Source organism: Myotis lucifugus, unplaced genomic scaffold (assembly GCF_000147115.1).
Source record: "Myotis lucifugus unplaced genomic scaffold, Myoluc2.0 scaffold_381, whole genome shotgun sequence".
Taxonomy (NCBI): domain Eukaryota; kingdom Metazoa; phylum Chordata; class Mammalia; order Chiroptera; family Vespertilionidae; genus Myotis; species Myotis lucifugus.
Window position 1 is genome coordinate 770,906 of NW_005871429.1, and position 18,729 is coordinate 789,634.

Consider the following 18,729-nt stretch of genomic DNA (forward strand, 5'->3'; position numbering starts at 1 on the left):
GAGGTTGAGCATCAACCAATGAACCAAGAGGTCGCAGTTTCGATCCCCAGTCAGGGCACATGCCCAGGTTTTGGGCTTGATCCCCAGTAGGGAGCGTGAAAGAGGCAGCCGGTAGATGTTTCTATCTCATTGATGTTCCTATCTCTCCCTCTCCCTCTACAAATCAATAAAAACATTTTTTAAAAAGATTATATAAGTTTTTTGTTTTGTTTTGTTTTGTTTTTAATATATATTTTATTGATTTTTTACAGAGAGGAAGGGAGAGAGACAGAGAGTTAGAAACATCGATGAGAGAGATACATCGATCAGCCGTCTCCTGCACATCTCCCACTGGGGATGTGCCCGCAACCCAGGTACATGCCCTGACCGGAATCGAACCTGGGACCCTTCAGTCCGCAGGCCGACGCTCTATCCACTGAGCCAGACCGGTTTCGGCGATTATATAAGTTTTAAGTGTACAGTTCTATAATACATCATCTATATATTGGATTGTGTGTTCACCACCCAAAGTCAGATCTTCTGTCACCACATATTTGAACCCCTTTAACCTTCTACCTCACTCCACCTCCATTCTCCTCTGGTAACCACCATACTGTTGTCTGTGTCTATGAGTTTTTTGTTTGTTTTGTTTGTCCATTTGTTGCTTTCTGTTTTATATCTCCATGAGTGAAATTATGTGATTCTTATATTTTTCTGTGTGACTTATTTTGCTTGGCATGATTCTTTCAAGATCCATCCATGTTGTCCCAAATGGCAGTATTTCCTCTTTTCTTATGGCTGAGTAATATTCCATTGTATATGTGTACCACATCTTTATCCAATCATCCATCGAAGGACACTTAGGTTGTTCCCATGTCTTGGCCACCATGTGAACATAGGAGTTCATATATCTTTACAAATAACTGTTTTCAGATTTTTTGGGTAGATACCCAAAAGAGTGATTGCTTGGTCGTATGATAGTTCTATTCTAATTTGGGGGGAAACCTCCATACTGTTTTCCATGTACCAATTTATGAAAATTCTTTTGTAGGAGAAAATTTAGTAAAAATTAACCTTGGATTTGCTGTATAACAGTTATTTTCAACCTTTTTCATCTTATGGCACATATAAACTAATTAATAAAATTCTGTGTCACACCAAATATATATATTTTTGCCAGCCTAACCAAACAAATAGGTACAATTTTGATTCATTCATGGCTATTATTGTGTTGGATATCGTCACTTTTTTTTATTTGATACTCTAAGGGAAAAGCGGTCAGTGCCCCTAACTAAATAGTCAGGTATTGCATGTTTTAAAAATTCTTATGGTAGCCCTAACTGGTTTGGCTCAGTGGATAGAGTGTCAGCCTGCGGATTCAAGGGTCCCAGGTTCGATTCCAGTCAAGGGCATGTACCTTGGTTGCGGGCACATCCCCAGTAGGGAGTGTGCAGGAGGCAGCTGATCGATGTTTCTCTCTCATCGATGTTTCTAACTCTATCCCTCTCCCTTCCTCTCTGTAAAAAATCAATAAAATATATTTTAAAAAGTAAAAATAATCATTCTCCCCTTTAAAAAAAAAACTCTTATGGTACACTGGTTGAAAAAGCGCTGCTTTAAGATTAAGCACTTCTAAAAACTATATAATTTCAAAACCTTTATTGAATATTATATTTTTGTGATTACACACAGTATTAATATGGATATGCTTATTCATATGTCTCTACCAACCTATGCAAGCATTTTTGTAAATTTGTAGAATTGCTAGATCAAAGGTTATAAATTTTTCAAATTTTAATTATTTAAAATAGCTATTATCACATTTCCCTCCTAAAAAGTAACCATTTAGCCCTGGCTGGTATGGCCCAGTTGGTTGGGCTTTATCCCATACACCAAAAGGTTGCCAGTTCAGTTCCTAATCAGCGCACATGCAAGGGCTTGGGGCTCCATCCCCAGTGGGGGGCGTGCAGGAGGCTGTCGATTGATGTCTTGCTCTCACATCAATGTTTCCCTCTCCCTTTCTCTTTAAAAGTCAATTTAAAAAATTTTTAATACATTTTTATTGATTTCAGAGAGGAAAGGAGAAGGAGAGAGAGAGAGATAGAAACATCAATGATGAGAGAGAGTCATCAATTGGCTGCCTCCTGCATGCCCCCACTGGGGATCGAACCTGCAACCCCTGCATGTGCCCCGACCAGGAATTGAACCTCAACCTCCTGGTTCACAGGTCGACTCTCAACCACTGAGCCATGCCAGCCAGGCAAAAAAAAAAAAAAAAACTTTTTTAAAGTATCTATTTACATTCTTACCTTAGTATATTCAACTTAAGTATATGTATGAGAGTGACTGTTTTGGACTATATACTTCTAAAACTTGAAAGACATTTAATTTTTCTTTTTTGCTCAATCCTTCTCCCTCTCTCCCCCCCCCAACCACCTCAACACCCTTGCCCACCAGAGCACCCCTGCCTGCTCTCCATGAGTCTGTCTTTATTTTGCTTGGTAGTTTAGTTTGTTTAACTTCCACATATGAGAGAAATCATACAGTATTTGTCTTTCTCTGACCGGCTTATTTCACTTAACATAATGTTCTCTAGGTCCATCCATGCTGTCCCGAAGGGTAAAAATTTTCTTCCTTTTTATGGTCCAGTAGTACGGTACGTTGTATAAATGTACCATAGCTGTTTTATCCACTCATCTACTGATAGACACTTGGGCTGCTTCCAAATCTTGGCTATTGTAAAGAATGCTGCAGTGAACCCTAGCTGGTTCGGCTCAGTGGATAGAGCGTCGGCCTGCAGACTGAAAGGTCCTGGGTTCGATTCAGGTCAAGGGCACATGCCCAGATTGCGGGCTTGGTCCCCAGTAGGGGGCATGCAGGAGACAGTCAATGATTCCCTCTAATCATTGATGTTTCTATATCTCTCTCCCTCTCCCTCTCTAAAATCAATAAAAATATATTTAAAAAAATAAAAGAATGTTGCAATGATCATAGGGGTGCATATATTTTTTTGAATTAGTGTTTCTGGTTTTTTCAGATAAATTCCCAGAAGTTGAATCACTGGGTGATAGGCAGATTCACTTTTAATTTTTGAGGTAATTCCATACTGCTTTCCACAGTGGCTGCACCAATCTGTATTCCCACCAACAGTGCACAAGGGTTCCCTTTTCCACATCCTCACCAACACTTGTTTATTGCTTTATTCATGAAAGCCATTCTGACAGGTGTGAGGTGATATCTCATTGTGGTAAGACACTTAATTTTTCAAGAAACTACTATTAAAATAGTTTAAAGAGAAAAATTTGTTAGCTGTTACTTGAATATTTTATGAAAAAAATGTGTTAAAGGAAGGACTTTTAACACATTACATCACAGTCTGGGCTCTGGGATTAATTTCCATTTATGTGCTTCAATTCGTAGCAAAAAAACAACTTTTATTTTTGTGTATATCTTTTTTTTAATATATTTTTATTGATTTCAGAGAAGAAGAGAGAGGGAGAGGGAGAGAGAGAAACATCAAAGATGAAAGAGAATCATTGATCAGCTGCCATTTGCACACCCCACACTGGGGATGGAGCCTGCAACCCAGGCATGTGCCCTGACCAGGAATTGAACCATGACCTCCAGGTTCATAGGTCAATGCTGAACTACTGAGCCACACTGGCCAGGCTATTATTGTGTATATCTTTTTACATTAACTAGCAATAAACCATTGTGGCAGTTATTACTTCACTGATACGACTGCTGTTGTGTTGGGTGGTTAAATCAGAGATTGCTAACTGGAGAATGGTAAATTTTTAAATGCTTTTGAGTTTTAGTAATTTGTAATGCTTCAGAGTTGTTTTCATTCCTTGCGTTTGTTTTGCACAGAAACACTTTGTGCACCTCTGTGGGGCTTTGGAAAAGCATGTTAAGTGTGATATTAGGGAAGATGCAAGACTGTTTTATAGAACTAAGGTAAGTGTGCATTTCATTTTTTCACATTTTTTTTGTTTGTTAAACATTGGTTACATTAATATTTGAGGAAGAGAAATTTTACTATGCTTTCTATTCTAAAATTCCTGACAGATGAGGAAAATTCTTCTACTATTAATGAAACTTATGTACAAGTTAAGACCTTTATGTTTAAGTAGACTTGAAGGATTAAAGCATTGTTTAAGTAAATATAAAAGTTTTAAAATGTTGGTTATAAAAGTTTGTTTTGTTCATAGAGAAGAAATAAGGTAGGTGTTATTCTCTGAATATTCCATCTAAGAATGTGTTAAAGGAAGAAGGACTCTTCAAATCTCTCAGTCCTACACATCAGCCAGTCTGAGCTCTAGGATGGAAATGATTTAGCAGTAAGCTTGCTAAGCTTTTTCCTTAAAGGTTTAGTATATTCAAAGAGTAAAAAAGCTAAGTATATGAGTATAGAGTTAGGAAAACAACTTTCGTATTAATAAAATTATTTGGCAGTTTTTCCTGAAACACTAACTTAACACTTTTTAAAAAAACTTTTTCTTCTAAGAATATTTTTATTCCAAATCATCTTTTAGCTTTTATAATGCAAAACTGATTCCTTTTGTCCCTGTGTTTGGATAGTCATTGAATGTTGACTATCTGCTTTGTAACTATATCTTACATTAATTGGCTGTAAAGGTTAGCCCATTTGGATTTAGTATCTGTATTTATTTTAGTAGATTTAAGTTAAATACAAAAATAAGCAACTAAGAAAGCTGTATCAGGTTGCAGGTTTTCAAATACATGTAGGGGATAGCTCTTTGGCCTAGAGTGGAAACTGTAGTTTCAGAAGCACACATTCTTTTGAATACTAACTAGAGTTACTGGCCCGTAGAACTCAGTGGTAGTGGCTACTGCTGACAGACATGGTAAAAGGAGACCACCCAAGGTTTTTCTTTTTTAAAGCCAAGGGCGGGACATAGATTGGTGCCAGGGTTCCTCTTACTTAAAGTGGAGAATAACATAGAGGTCTATGGAAATTGTTTAGGGGATGGCCCTGCTGAAGTAGTTGAGTTGAAATAGTTGAGAGCCTCTCTCCACAAGCCTCTAGGTAATTGTTTTAGAGAAACTGAATCTACTGAACTCTAAATGGAGGGCGGGGGGGAGGGAGAAAGACCTTGCGCCCTGGCTGGTTTGGTTCAATGGATAAGAGCGTTGGCCTGCAGACTGAAGGGTCCCGGGTTCAATTCCAGTCAAGGGCACATGCCCAGGTTGCGAGCTCGAGTGGGGGGCATGCAGGAGGCAGCTAATCAGTGATTCTCTCCCCTCATTGATGTTTCTCTCTCTCCCTCTCCCTTCCTCTCTGAAATCAAAAGTATATTTTAAAAAAAGATCTTGTAATTTACTTTATAAATTTGAAGTAGCTATAAAATTCCTGACTTGTTTAAAACATTTTTCTCAGGCTGTTATATTCAAGACCTAATTGAGAATCTCTAGAGTGGTAGGAAAATTTAAGTTTTACATAAAAACTTGTTAAACCTCCAAATATAGGAATGTACCACGTATTTAAAGAAGCTTCATCATGTTGAAAGGAACAAATGACAACCATTCTTTGTGGCCTTCAGACTTTCATATAGAAGCTGGTAACAGCCTAACCCTAGGGCCCCAATAACAAAAGCTCCCCTTTAGCTTCTCTGAGTGTTCAAAAGCCAGCAAGTTGAAAATGTGTGTGTCTTGAAGATAGGGAATATGTTTTTGTGGATGATCTTTTGTATCTAATTGGAAAATGGAGTCCTAAGTGTTCACTATTTTAGATTATGGTGATGAGTCTTATTAATCACTGATTTTAAAGCACCTCCAGAAGATGAGTAGTTTATTTTTTTATTTCTTGACAAAAATCAAATTGAGTTGTATGTAGGCCTATCACAATTATCAGATCTTTTGTATCAAGCCTTAAATTGATTTTAGGTGAGGATGTTTTGATCTGATCCTTTTCCCCTATTTGATATTTTTAAGGTAAAAGACTTGGTTGCCAGGATACATGGAAAATGGCAGGAAATTATCCAGAACTGTCGGCCTACTCAGGTGTCATTTTATTAAACAGTTTTATGTATTCTTAATAGTTTTGTTAACTGGTATTTCTTCATATTGTTTGAAAAAATATGACAGCACTTCTATGTATCTTAAGATAAACTGAAAACTCCAGTATAATAGTTTGGGGGTTTTTTTGTTTGCTTTATATTCATTAATTTATTTCAATAAGCGTAAGTGCATCAAATGGAGGTTATTTCACAAGAAGCATTTTTCTTAACAGCTTAATTGAGATAAAATTCACATATCATACATTTCAGACATTTAAAGTTTACAGTGGTTTTTAGTATATGTAGAGTTGTGCAGCCATCACCACAAACTAACTTTAGAACATTTTGTTACTTAAAAAAAAAAAAAATCCCATATCCACTAGCAGTCACTCCCATTCCCCAACCACTATTCCCATTCCACGAAGCCCTAGACAACTACAGACTTTCTGTCTGTATAGATTTGCCTGTTCTTTATATTTCATATAGATGAAATAATATACTATGGTATTTTATGACTGGCTTCTTTCACATAACATAATGTTAAGTGAATTCATGTTGTAGCATGCATGTTCTTCTATTGCCAAATAATATTCCACTGCATGGATATATCACATTTTATTTACCCACTTATTAGGTGGGCATTCGAGTTATTTCTATTTCCTGGCTATCAAGAATAATGCTTTCATGCATATTTGTGTACAGGTTTTTGTGTGAACATATCTTCTCAAGTGAAAACATCTTGGGCATAAACCCAGGAGTAGAATTGCTGGGTCATATGGTAATTCTCTTAAGTGTTTTGAGGAACTGCCAGACTTTTCCAAAGTGGCTGCACCATTTTACATTCCCACCAGTCTATTTGAGGTTTCTAATTTCTCCCCATTCTGTCAACACTTGTTATCTGTTTTTTACTAAAGCTTAATGGGGGGTGGGAAGTAGAATCTCACTGTGGTTTTAATTTGTGTTTCTCTAATGACTAATAAGCATTTTTCATGTGTTTATTAGCCATTCATATAGCTTCTTCGGAGAAATGTCTGTTCAATTTCTTTGCCCATTTTTTAATTGAGTTTTTATCTTTATTGTTGAATTGTAAGAATGCTCTTTATACTCTTAAATACAAATCCCTTAGTAGGTATAATTTGCAAAAATTTTCTCCCATTCTGTGTGTTGTCTTTTTATTGTCTTGATGGTATCGTTTGTAGAACAAAAGTTTTTAATTGTGACGAAGTCCAGTTTTATCTCTTTTTTCCTTTTATTTTTTTTTTCCTTTTGTCATGTTTTTGGTGTCATCATATCTAAGGAGACTTTATTTAAGAGAGGTATTGTTTAAATACCTGCTATTAAGTTTGCCATCATGCTTGTTTACAAACGAACTTCTCAAATTTTAATGTGCATAAGCATCAACAAGGAATTTGTTGAAATGCAGATTTTTATTGATTGTCTGAAGTTAGACCTCAGATATTCTGCATTTCTACCAGGTTCTCAGGTATTGCCAATGCTGCTGGTCCAGGGCCGAGGCGTTGCTTATATTTTTTATCAAAGTAACAGGAATACTGAATATTAATTAGGAAGCAATCTCACTATTTTATGACATTTTGACTCCTTTGTTGTTGGTGTCCCTCATAAGATATGCATGCCCTGTTAGAGAAGTCTTTGAGAAATCTTAATCTTAAATATCACCCTCTAAATGTGTGTGTTGGTGAAGAGAAATCATCTTGTACTTACTTTATACTTTTTAATTGTTAGACCACAAAATATGAAACTTGAATCTGATTATCATAAATTTTCAGAGAATTATATAATATAAAGATTTTATTTCTTTTGTTATTAAAACTCGATGATGATAATATGTGTTATAAAGATTAATTCATAATTTGGTTTTTCTTTATTCTGTTTTTTTCCCCTCTTCTATTTTCTAGGGGCAACTTCATGACTTCTGGGTTCCAGATTCTTAACAGGAGTTGCAACAGCAAATATATGAACCAAGAGAAATTCAATAAGAGCCTTTCCTAGAGGAGTATAAAGGGTTACTACAAAATCCAGCGGAATGTTAAGAAAATGGGCAGCAAGTGTGCCACTGGAATATCTAGTTTGAGGCTGGTAATAAAAGAAATTGCCATTTCTGAAGCAGATATGAAACACAATCTGTTTAATTAAGGCAATTGGCCTTTTAAAAGAGTAGAATCCTATAACAGGCGGGAAGAGTAGAAGCAGCTTATAGTTGCATGTCTTATCTGCCCCTATTAACTAACTCCTCTGTTAAACGATAAGCCAGTGGTGTTGTTGTTTTTTTTGTTTGTTTGTTTTGTTTTTTATTGTATTTGTGGCACTTGGATAATCACATGAAATATGTAAGAAAAGATTTGGACCAATGTGAGAAGTTGTACATGGAAACCAAGACCAAGTTCTAGTTGGGTTTAATTTTCCCTTTTGGTTATTTTAAAACTTAATGGAAAAGCTTACAAATGAGTTTAGTAACAAAAAGGATAAATCTCTTGGTAACTCCTACAAACCATAGGAGGTTCCAATCCGTGCATTTTCCTTCACTATTCAAGATTATAAATCTGTTAGGTTTTTTAAAATACATTTAAATGGTTGAGAAATAGAAGGTATATTGTCAGATCCCCTTAAGGGGCAAAGGTTAAGCTATAAAATAGTGGCTCTGTTTTCATGCCAAAACATTCATATGCAGTTTGTTTTAATTTCCAGTGCATTTTTTAAAATACCGGTTAAATCATAGAATCTTGGCTAAATCTTAGAATTCTGGCCCCTTAGTAGCCATATTACAGAGGTGTCTGTATTGTAAAAGCTTAAATATCTGGACATGTTTCCAAAACCTTATTTTCATGAGTATATAACCTTGGCAGAAACCTGAATGGTGTTTATTCCTTAGAACATTGCCACATGTGTTTGCACATACACGTGTGTTTGTGCTTGTATTTTAAAGTTGTTGCACTTAAAAACCACAGCTGCTCTAAATTCTTAAACACTGGAAAGCCACCCTTTGGTTTAAATGGTGGAGGGTTAGTAGAAATGCATATGCTGGTCTTAGCCCAAGGGCCCTTTGAAGCCCTTGGTAGTAATAGACGCTTATTAGCTCTGAAAAATTCTTTTGTTGACTGAGTGTCCCATTTAGGAGGGTTTCTTTCATAAAAGAAAATGCCAACTTCTTTTTTTCTTTCAGTATTAACTTGGATGACATTGCTAGCTATCCTGAGCACTCTGAGGTCTCCAATTATGGGGGGAAAGATGATGGGGAAGGGAATTGGACTTGATGTTTGTAGTTTGATAGAGGAGAAAATAAATTTTGGAAAATTAGCTTTCTACCTCTGAATTGAGGCTTAGGAGTAAAAAACATTTTATCTTTAATTTATCATTTAAAATAGCATAAGTAACTTTTGAGCCCATGTCAAGCATTGAGCAGTTAGAGATTTTCTCGGGAAGACTAAGTAAATTCAGTTCCTAAGAACCCTGTCAGACCAACAAAAGTTTTATTCTGTATTGAGTTTACTGGTAAGAATATTAACTTGATACTACCTCTTAAGGGTATTGTTAGAAAATGCCACTTACGGTTAATGAGATAGATACAAAGAGTTATATTTGACAGAAGCTTGAAACTCTGGCATCTATCTGCCCAACAGTGGGGGCTTTCACTCTGTAATTTAATACTTTGTAGATACATTATTTGTGTGTAATTTTATAAGTGTTCATATTTCTCTCATTTTGCATTGTGTAAAGTGTACAAAATCTCAGAAGTATAAAATACTGCTTATATTGCTTGTAATTACAGTGTGTAAATATTTTCTAATGTGTACATTGATGGGGGGGACAAGTGGGTTATTCAGGTGTGTTTTTTTTTAAGTGACCCTTTTATATTGCAGTTTCAACAGGTAACTGCCCATCAAATTTAAAACCACTTTGATACATTTTTATTTAGCAGTTCCAATAAGAAAAGTCTCTATTTTTAATTATCTTTCTCCATTAGAGAAATATGCTTCATGTGTCCCTTTGAAATAAATGGCCAAACATTGGTTTGGACTCTTGTACTTGTGACTCTGGTAGACGTCTTCAGTCTCCAGGTCCTATTTCAGTCAGTATTTGCATTCAGGTTCTCATAAAAATTGTGTGATTCTCTTTTAGCACAAGTAGCCCATGGTTTTTCTCCCAAATCAAGTACTACCCTTCTCTCTCTTGAGTCCCCTTGCTTTGTCTCCCTCCTGCTGTTGTTGCCCACCCAGTGAATGGGATGGTAGTGGGGGAGAAAATGTTCATTGCACAGAGAATGTCAGGCCAGTTTTGGGACTTGGCAAACAAAGCTTGCACTGAGTGGTGGTGTGTTTGGCAGTATTATTACTGTGCCAAAAAATCACCTTGTCTAATTTTCTGGATATGTATGTCAAACTTCCTACCCTTATTGCAAGCTAAAATTTAAGGTATTTGTAAGTGTTTATGCTTTTGTGTGTAACTGTTTGCCTTTTCTAAACTGCTTTTCTTGTTATCTGAAAATACAATTCTATTCGTTATATCATGTTAAGTGAAGATGCTCTCCATGCACAAAATGCATCTATGTAGCAGTAAAGTAACAGCATTTGTACATTTCTGTCTATCTCCTGACGGCAGTGGTGCCTTTGTCACCTTTTGGAAGGTTGGCATTTTGTTTTTGTTTTGAGATACAAGTAATAGCTTGCTTTTGACTTCACAAATATCTCCCCAGAGGTAAAAGAGAGAAAATGGTGTGTTGTCATCCAGGCTCAGTTGGAACATTTGCATTTTTATTTCTGTCAAGCAAGTATAGTTGGTGGGGACTGGCCAGTAATAATGTGTCAAGTCTTTAAACCAAGAATAAGTTTTACATTTTAAAATAAAAACTTAAGAATTGATCCATTAACAAGTGACTGAGTTTGAAAATTAGGGAAGGACTGTCCTGATTCGCCTCCACGGAGGCAAGATTAGGGTGCAGATGGCTGGGCATGTAGAGCATGATCTGTGGTTATTTATTACTTCTTAACAGTGTTGGTGCACCTCATAATCTGCGTGTTTCTTTTCCCTGGGCAGTCCTGTCAGCCAGTTAATCCACCAGCTCCTAGGCAGTTTACAAGGAGATACAGGTTTTCTTTTTCTTTCCTTTTTTTTTTTTAAAGATTTATACTACATCTTGTTTAAAGTCCTATGAATGTATGTGTGTGTTATTAAAATGGCTTTTTCTCAGTTTGAACATGTGTTCAGTAATATTTGTTTGGGAGTGGGGATAGTTAAGTATCTGGAATGTCCTGTTTCTTCACCTGCCCCATTCCCTGCTTTTTAAACTGATTTCTTCCTCTTTTTAATATATATATATATATATTATTGATTTCAGAGAGGAAGGGAGAGGGAGAGAGATAGAAACATCAATGATGAGAGAGAATCACTGATTGGCTGCTTCCTGCATGCCCCCCACTGGGGATTGAGCCCACAACCCAGGCATGTGCCCTTGACTGGAATCAAACCCAGGACCCTTCAGTCCTCAGGCCAACACTCTATCCACTGAACCAAACTGGCTAGGGCTTCTTTCTTCCTCTTGATTTGGATTCTCCAGGCAGTCTTTAGTTTGATGTCTCCTGTTTCTGGAATAAATACTTAAAACCATAGTTGTATATAGTTCGCTTTTATATAACCAATTAATAATTTGCTATATACTTTGCAGTTAGGAATTCAGTAATCTCATTCTTACATTACCTCATTCACTATGTTCAACAACTGTTGAGTCCCTACCTACTACCTGCTAGGCACTCTTAGGATTCAGTGGTGAACAACAAACAGCTCTCATGAATCTTACCTTCTGGTATCCAGGTGAAAATACTTTATGTTGTTGGGCAAAGAGAACTGGAAAACAATGCTCTTGGCCTGACACCCCTGTCCTAGAATCCAGGAGAAGCCATACAGTGTGGAGGCAGGGCAGGATCACTTCCAACCTGCCAGGCAGATACAGCTCTGGATATACCAGCTGTGGGGACATTGGTTGGCACCACCTCACAGGAGTTACGAGGTCATAGAAGGGCTAAACATGGTTGCCAGGGGCCTTGGGTCTCAGTACCATGTTGATATTTCTCCCTTCTGACAGGCTAGTTAAAAGGAGACAGCCTGTAAGCATTTTCCTCTGACAGTGGAGGAGTGACAGCATAGGCAAAAGCAGAGACATTGCCTAAGAACTGGGAGACGGCAGCACAGCCTTGTACAAGGTCCTTGCCCTTGCACTTAGTCCTGACCTCAAATCCCAGATTCACCAGGACAATTGTTTGATCCTTGGCAAGTTACTTAACTTCTCTGTGTCTTAGTTTCTTCATCTGCTAAAACAAATAATGAGTTTGTGAGGGCTAAATGAGCAAATGCATGAAAAATATTTAGCAAAGTCTTGGCATATAGCAAGAACTCAATAAATGCTAACTGTTGTTAGTTAGCTCTAAGTTGAGGCTCTTCTCAGATGACAAAATTGGTCTTAAGGCACTTGGGCTTCATTGACATCTGAGCAAATACCTCTTGAAACTATGCATGCTCTATTCTTTCTGATCCAGTGAGCCCCAGAGGCTTCTCTGTCCAGCTCTGCCTCTGCTGGTAAAAAATTAAGGTGGTGACTTTTTAAAACCCAGCATGCTAAAGCCGAGAAAGGGGTGGTGGGTGGTGATTTCCCAGCATTTTGTGGACATGTCCTGACACTCCCTTTTCCTTGCTAACCATTTCCCAGGCTGGAGTCAAGAGAGGTCAAACCAGAAGGCCCAGCTTTGGGTCTGACTCCAAGACGACTGGCTGGGAGGAAAACTTAACAGGCAAAACAGGCTTCTGAGGCACTGTGGATCAGTAAGACGACAGCATTGTTGCACTGGTGACAGTCCCTGCTGAAGCAGCACCTCAGCTGTAATGTGGCCAAAGCAAAGATCACACCACCTAAAGGGAGAGTACTGGGCAAGCCAGAGGTGGAGATGGCAAAACAGGAACAGAAATGCTGCCACAGTGAACAGCAAGCAGAACAACTTGACTAGGCCAGAGTTGGGGTTTTTTGCCTCAGGGAACCTCTGCTCAAGTTTCAGGAGTTCATACCTACCCCCTACACCGAGGATCCCTGCTACAGTGAGTAACTGCTCTGCCAAGCCGGGAGCCAAATGCTGGTGTGTAGGTGGCTGAGGACAACCGCACTACCCGCAGCCACTTTCCTTCAGCAGAGCTGGGGAGAACAGCCTAGCAAATACAAAACCTACATTTGCGTTCTGTTTGGGAAGTATACCAGGTTTTCAAATGGGATCCTCTCACAGCCACACTGTGAAACAGACAAGGTGGTGACTTTAAGGATGAGTAACAACCTGCTCAAAGAATGACCTACCTCCTGTGTCCCTGCCTGTGACACAAATTCATAGCTAGGTTAGGATTAATTTCTTGGTTTGCTTTCGAGTCTCTTCCACTGTCCCTCTTCTTTTCATTCATATTTCATCAGCTTGATTTGCAAAAAGGAGTATTATCAATCACAGGGGCTTACTATAGAAAGTTTCATTAATCGCCATCACATCTGATCATTTCATTAGATTCAGAGATTGAAGTGGGAGGACAGCAGAGAGAAATACATTGTGGTCTGAATATTATCAGAGGTACTGAAGTATCTGCCCAACTACAGTGTAGCAAGTGCCATGCTGGAACTCAGCATTGTGATTTATAGTTCTGTTCAGATGAAAATGGTGAGGTGCTGAGTCTGCCATCGGAGCACCTTCGAGGAGAAAGGCTTGCCTCACATAGCATAGGTGAGTGGGATGTTGAACCTACCACCAAATCACTGGCCTACTTGCCACCTCCTGAGGTCAAGTCGGCACTGAGTTCTGTGAGACCACGAGGAGATGTGTCCCTTAGCCCACTGGGCACCCCTGCAGTTTAATTTCTGTCCTATGGGGCTCACAGTTTTCCTACCCCTCCTCCACTGTCACCCCAACCCACTTTCCCACAAGGACTGCAGATGTATTCTTCTTAGCCATGTCTTTCCCAGTCTTCCCAACTTGGACTTCCTTACTCAGCTCTTTCAGGATTTTCTTCTGTGGTCTTTTCCAAACTACTTGCTGACTTTTCCCTTCTATTACCTACTAGGAACCCTCCCATCTCATCAAATCAAACTCATCTTCCTCTCTCATGCTCTTTCTCTTCTGCCTACTCCCCAATACAAACCTACACATTTCTGCCTTTGCTCTGGTGATACCCCATTCAGGCTACCCTGTTCCCTTCTCGGGTTTTCCCAATCCTGATTGCTCCCTCTGTAAGCACAAGAATAATTTCAAGGCAAGTTACTTAACTTCTTAGACCCTGTTTTCCCATCTTTAAAATAAGCTATTAATCCCTCAGAATGGAATGAGTGCACAATTTTTTTTTAAAAAAAAGCTGAGCACTCTCTGTAAATGTGTATGTACACTTTAAGCATTTCTCTCCAGCTACCTCCCCCTCCACATATACACACATCCTGTTGGCAGAGTGCTGGGGGAGGTGGAAGTGTGATGTGAGCCTGCTGTCTAGTCACACACAGCAGCCCAAATATGAGATTGCACATGAGGAAGTGCCAAACTGAGCTCTGAGGAATTCAGAAAAAGAAGGATGATGTGTCTCCCTGGGTCCCTTAAGTTAAATAATGACAGAGCCTCTTGAATCTTCACCCGTTCTCAAGCCAGTGCTCATTCACCTGTTCCCCCACCCTCTGTCCCTCCAGAGCACAGACTCCTAGGCACATGCAAGAGTCAGTGACCTGTGTCCCTGGGGCCCTCCTCATTTTGGTCCTGCTCTTGGGCCCATATCAATACTGTCATGGATGAGAGAGAGAGGATCGGGCCAGGTCATGGCTAGAGCTCAGGTTTGAGTCAAACCCTAGAGAGGTCTTTAATAGGCGCTGGGAAGAAGGCATGGCCTCAGTTGAGGGCAAACTGAAGGGCCCAAGATGATGTGGGAGGACTATTCTAGTTGAATTAAAGGAGGTGGGGAGTTGGTTCTGAGGGGGCTTCCTAGATTGCTACTGAGTAAGGTGACTGAGCTTAGGAAGGACAGGACATTTCATTGCCTAGGAGGGGTTCACTGAGAGATCTGGAGTGAGAAAGATGCCCGAGGTGAGCTGAAAGGGAGGCAGGTGTGACCCAGTCCCTGAGGAGGTGCACCCCAGTTAAGATTTGGTTGAGCGGACAGGTACAAATAATGCCTGTGGCTTACTTATCCCCAAAACCAGCATTTTCTGTGTGCACTTCTGGCCCAGCTGTTGCTTCATCCCTCCAGACCTGACCTTCACCCACCCAGACGTTCGACTGACAGGCGACGGGGACCTGGAGCTAAGAATCAAGACCCTGTTCTGTGTTCAGAGCTGACCCAATGCTTGGTCTCCAAGTACTGTGACCCTCGGCAGGGAGCACAGGGGGTGGCAAGAAGTGAGGACAGGCCTCGGGCTCTCAGGCTTTGGGAGAGTTTTAAGCCCCCAGAGGACAGGTTGGTACGTCTCTAGCAGGAGGAAATCCTAGAAGGGAGAGGGGGACTATCAGCCGTTGACGGCCCTGGGGGCAGTGAGGCTACCACCAGGGGGCAGTATTGGGGCTGCGGGCCTTGGGGGCGGGGGCGCCAGTTGTCGGAGAGCTGTTTGTGAGCCTTGGCTTGAAACTGTGTAGGGTGGGGGGAGTGAAAGAAGACAGCAGCACCTACTCGGCACCCTACCCGGTCGGCCCCGCCTTCCAGGTCCCCGCCCCACCCCCGGCTCCGCCTCCACCCCGCCCCGCGTCTGACCGCGGCCCCTTCATCCTGCAGCTGGTGCTTTGGGGCCGCGGAGCTGTGCGTCGCTGTCTCTATGGCCCGGGATCCGAGCGCAAAGGTGAGAGAGGCAGGGAGTGCGGGCGGTGGAGGTGCTTGGGCTGAGGTGGGCGCGGACCGGGCCAGGCCTTGCCCACATCCATTCCACCCTCCAAGCTGGGCTAGGCCTTTCTCACCGCCAAGTGCCCCCGTCCCTCATAAAGGCTGTAGAGGGGCGCGGGCCAGGCCTCCAGCCGCGCGGGGTGCAGACCTGGGAACGTGGAGTCGGGGATCGGTGCAGGGCGGGGGCCGCTTGGCGAACAGTGTTCTCGGGATCTGGGTCACGTCTCCTGATGTCGGGCGGGATAGAAGGAGAGCTTGTCCTCGAGCTGCAGCAGTAGAGACTGAGGTTAGACCCGAGGAAAGGAGAGAATCCGGGAGGAGCTGGCGGAGGAAGGAGGCAGCGGGGGAGGGGCTCTCAGGCCAGGAGAGACCACCATCCCATCCCATTGGGCAGAGGGAGATACCACCCCCACTAAGCAGGTGGACCTCTGGATTGAAGATTGAGAGCCTGCTGATCCTACATTGATCTTGCGGGGGGGTGGGGGGTGGGGGGGTGGTGGTGAGGGGTCTCCCCTCCTCAGTTCCCTCTGCCCTAGGATCTGCCTTAGTGGGAAGGTGATCAGAGTCTAGGGGGCTGGCCCTGGGGAGCAACCCAAACTCTGGAACCAGGGGTGGAGTGTGGGGTGTGGACTGGAGACCTTGAAGCCTTGTTGCCCCTTAACCCCGCCCTCTCTCCCAACAGTTTTTAGGCCCAACTCCCATATCTAGAACTGCAGTATACTTGGGAGTAGAGGAGTGCCAAGTTACCTGTTCCATTCCATCTTTTCCTTCCTCCCTTGCAGAGCAGGCTTGACTCATGAACCCATCCCATCTGAGCCTCTGAGGTCAGAAGCCTCTGAGGTCAGAAGCCTCCCCGCATCGCGCACACACACACACACACACACACACACACACACACAGTCTGGCCTTAGAATTAGGACATTGGATAGCGAGGTGGGGTTCTGCTCTTAATCTCACCCTCCGTGGCCACTTGCAGCCTCCAAGCCTGCGGTGAGAATCGGACCCCTGTATGTACATATGCTGGTACATCTGTATGTACATTTGCATAGATGTAATTGTGTGTTTGAGGACTGTGAACATACATGCACTTGAACTTTCTGTGAACATGACAGTGCCTGAATCACTATATCAATGAGTTTGTGTGCATGTCCCTCCACATATGTATATGTGTGCAGAACCCACTGTGAATGGTGTACAATTCTTCATATGCACATATGTGGGTTTATAGCATCCTTGTCAACCTCTAAGGCTGTGTGACCTGCTGAGTGAATGGGCCTGTAATTATAACCTTACATGTGAATACATATGAATACATGTGGTAGGCCCTTTATGTGAACATATGTGTGCACAAACCTTCCTGTGAATGTGTGTGTGCATGATTCTCCTGAGTACATGTGTTCACAGCCCTCCTCTGCATATGTATATGTGTATGTACCTGTTTGCATGCACCTCACCCTCCTCTGGATACATGTGACTCTTGTGTAAACCTGTGTAAGTATGCCATGCATCACACTCTGAGTGGTTCCTCTGACCTGGGCTGTGTTCCTCCTGCCCAATCCTAAGGACTGATTCCTCCTAGCCATAGGGCTCCCCCCTCCTTTCTCACTAAGCAAATAAGAGGCCCCAAAGGTAAATAGGTGTGCCTCCACAGGGAGGAGTGGAGCATGGGCAGTTTGCCTGGGGCCTCCTGCTGCCCCAGCCCCTAAACCAGAAGTTGATGCTCTTTCTGTGGTCCAGGGACCCTCTTCTCTCTACTCATATGCCATTCCCCCCCCCTCTGGGCTCTGCCCACTACAGTGCTGACCTTTACCTCTTAAATAAACGCTCCAAATCCCTGTTCTTCCTCTGGCCAGCTCCTGGTCCCTCCCCTCTCTTCAAGGCCACATAGTTAATATTTGACCTGGAAGGGAAAGGAGAGGCCAGTGACCCTCTGGCCCTGTTTGGGAGCATCTGATGAGATTGGGTGGGTCAGGCTTCCTCCACACCTAGCCCAGCTCAGGAAGTCTTCAGAAGCCACCTCAGAGATCAGGCCTGTTACATGGCTCAGAGGAGGCCACCTACCCAATCCCATCCCCAGCTGGTTGGCTTGAAGGAGGGTCCAGGTGTGGGAATAGTCTCCAAGATATGCCAGGGGAGGTGGCCAAGAGCTCAGGGATCCCATTGTTTGCCTTTTCCATGTTGCTCATGTCTGTTAACTGGCCTTTTACACTGGAGCCTCCTGCATAGACATTACACTCATGCAGCCAGCGGGGGCAGATACCCCCAATGCCTGTGAGTGCCTGTTTGCAGGTAGGGACATGTGTAGATGCCTAGGCAGAGGGTGCAGTACAGACTCGAATGGGCAGGGCAGAGATGTGCACCCCCTCAAAGAGGAATGCTGAGGAGAAGTATCTAATTAAAGAGAAATTCCAGAGGGAGCTCTCAGGCCCGGGAAAAGAAAAAACAAAGAGAAAACAGGACAAAATAAACAAAGACCCATTAACCGGCTCTGCCCAGGCCTTCCTGCATAAGGCACCCCCGCAGGCAGCAAGGGCAGCTGCTGCCCAGCTGGGTCTCATTGTTGGGAGGAGAAGGCATTCTCCCTGAGAACCCAAGCTCCACCAAGATGGAGGTCTAGCTAAGCTTCTGACTTGGTCAGAGAAGGACTATTACCTTGGGTTTGGTTTGGGGGGAGTCAAGGGTCTTGTAAGGAGGGCAAGTTCCACCCGACTTCCTGTGTCAGAATGACTGAGTCAGCCCTGGCGTGGGAGTTCTATGGATGCTTGGCCACCTCCCTTCAGTACTCCCTGTAGTCTGGGGATAGGTGTCATCTACCCTCCACCCACACACAGATCAAAGGGCT

At 42.1% G+C, this 18,729-nt stretch overlaps 1 protein-coding gene across 4 annotated transcripts in view; it reads left to right on the forward strand.

Annotated features, from left to right (window-relative positions):
• Positions 1 to 11,211, forward strand: part of SLF2 (SMC5-SMC6 complex localization factor 2) — a 42,976-nt gene extending 31,765 nt beyond the window's left edge. For all 4 annotated transcript variants that reach the window (XM_006101728.3, XM_014467122.2, XM_014467123.2 and 1 more), the window contains exons 18-20: positions 3,850 to 3,936; positions 5,935 to 6,003; positions 7,916 to 11,211. In XM_006101728.3, the coding sequence (XP_006101790.1) occupies positions 3,850 to 3,936; positions 5,935 to 6,003; positions 7,916 to 7,951 (192 nt within the window). In that variant the 3' untranslated portion in view covers positions 7,952 to 11,211. The remainder of the gene's footprint in view (positions 1 to 3,849; positions 3,937 to 5,934; positions 6,004 to 7,915) is intronic.
• Positions 11,212 to 18,729: the final 7,518 nt, after the last annotated feature.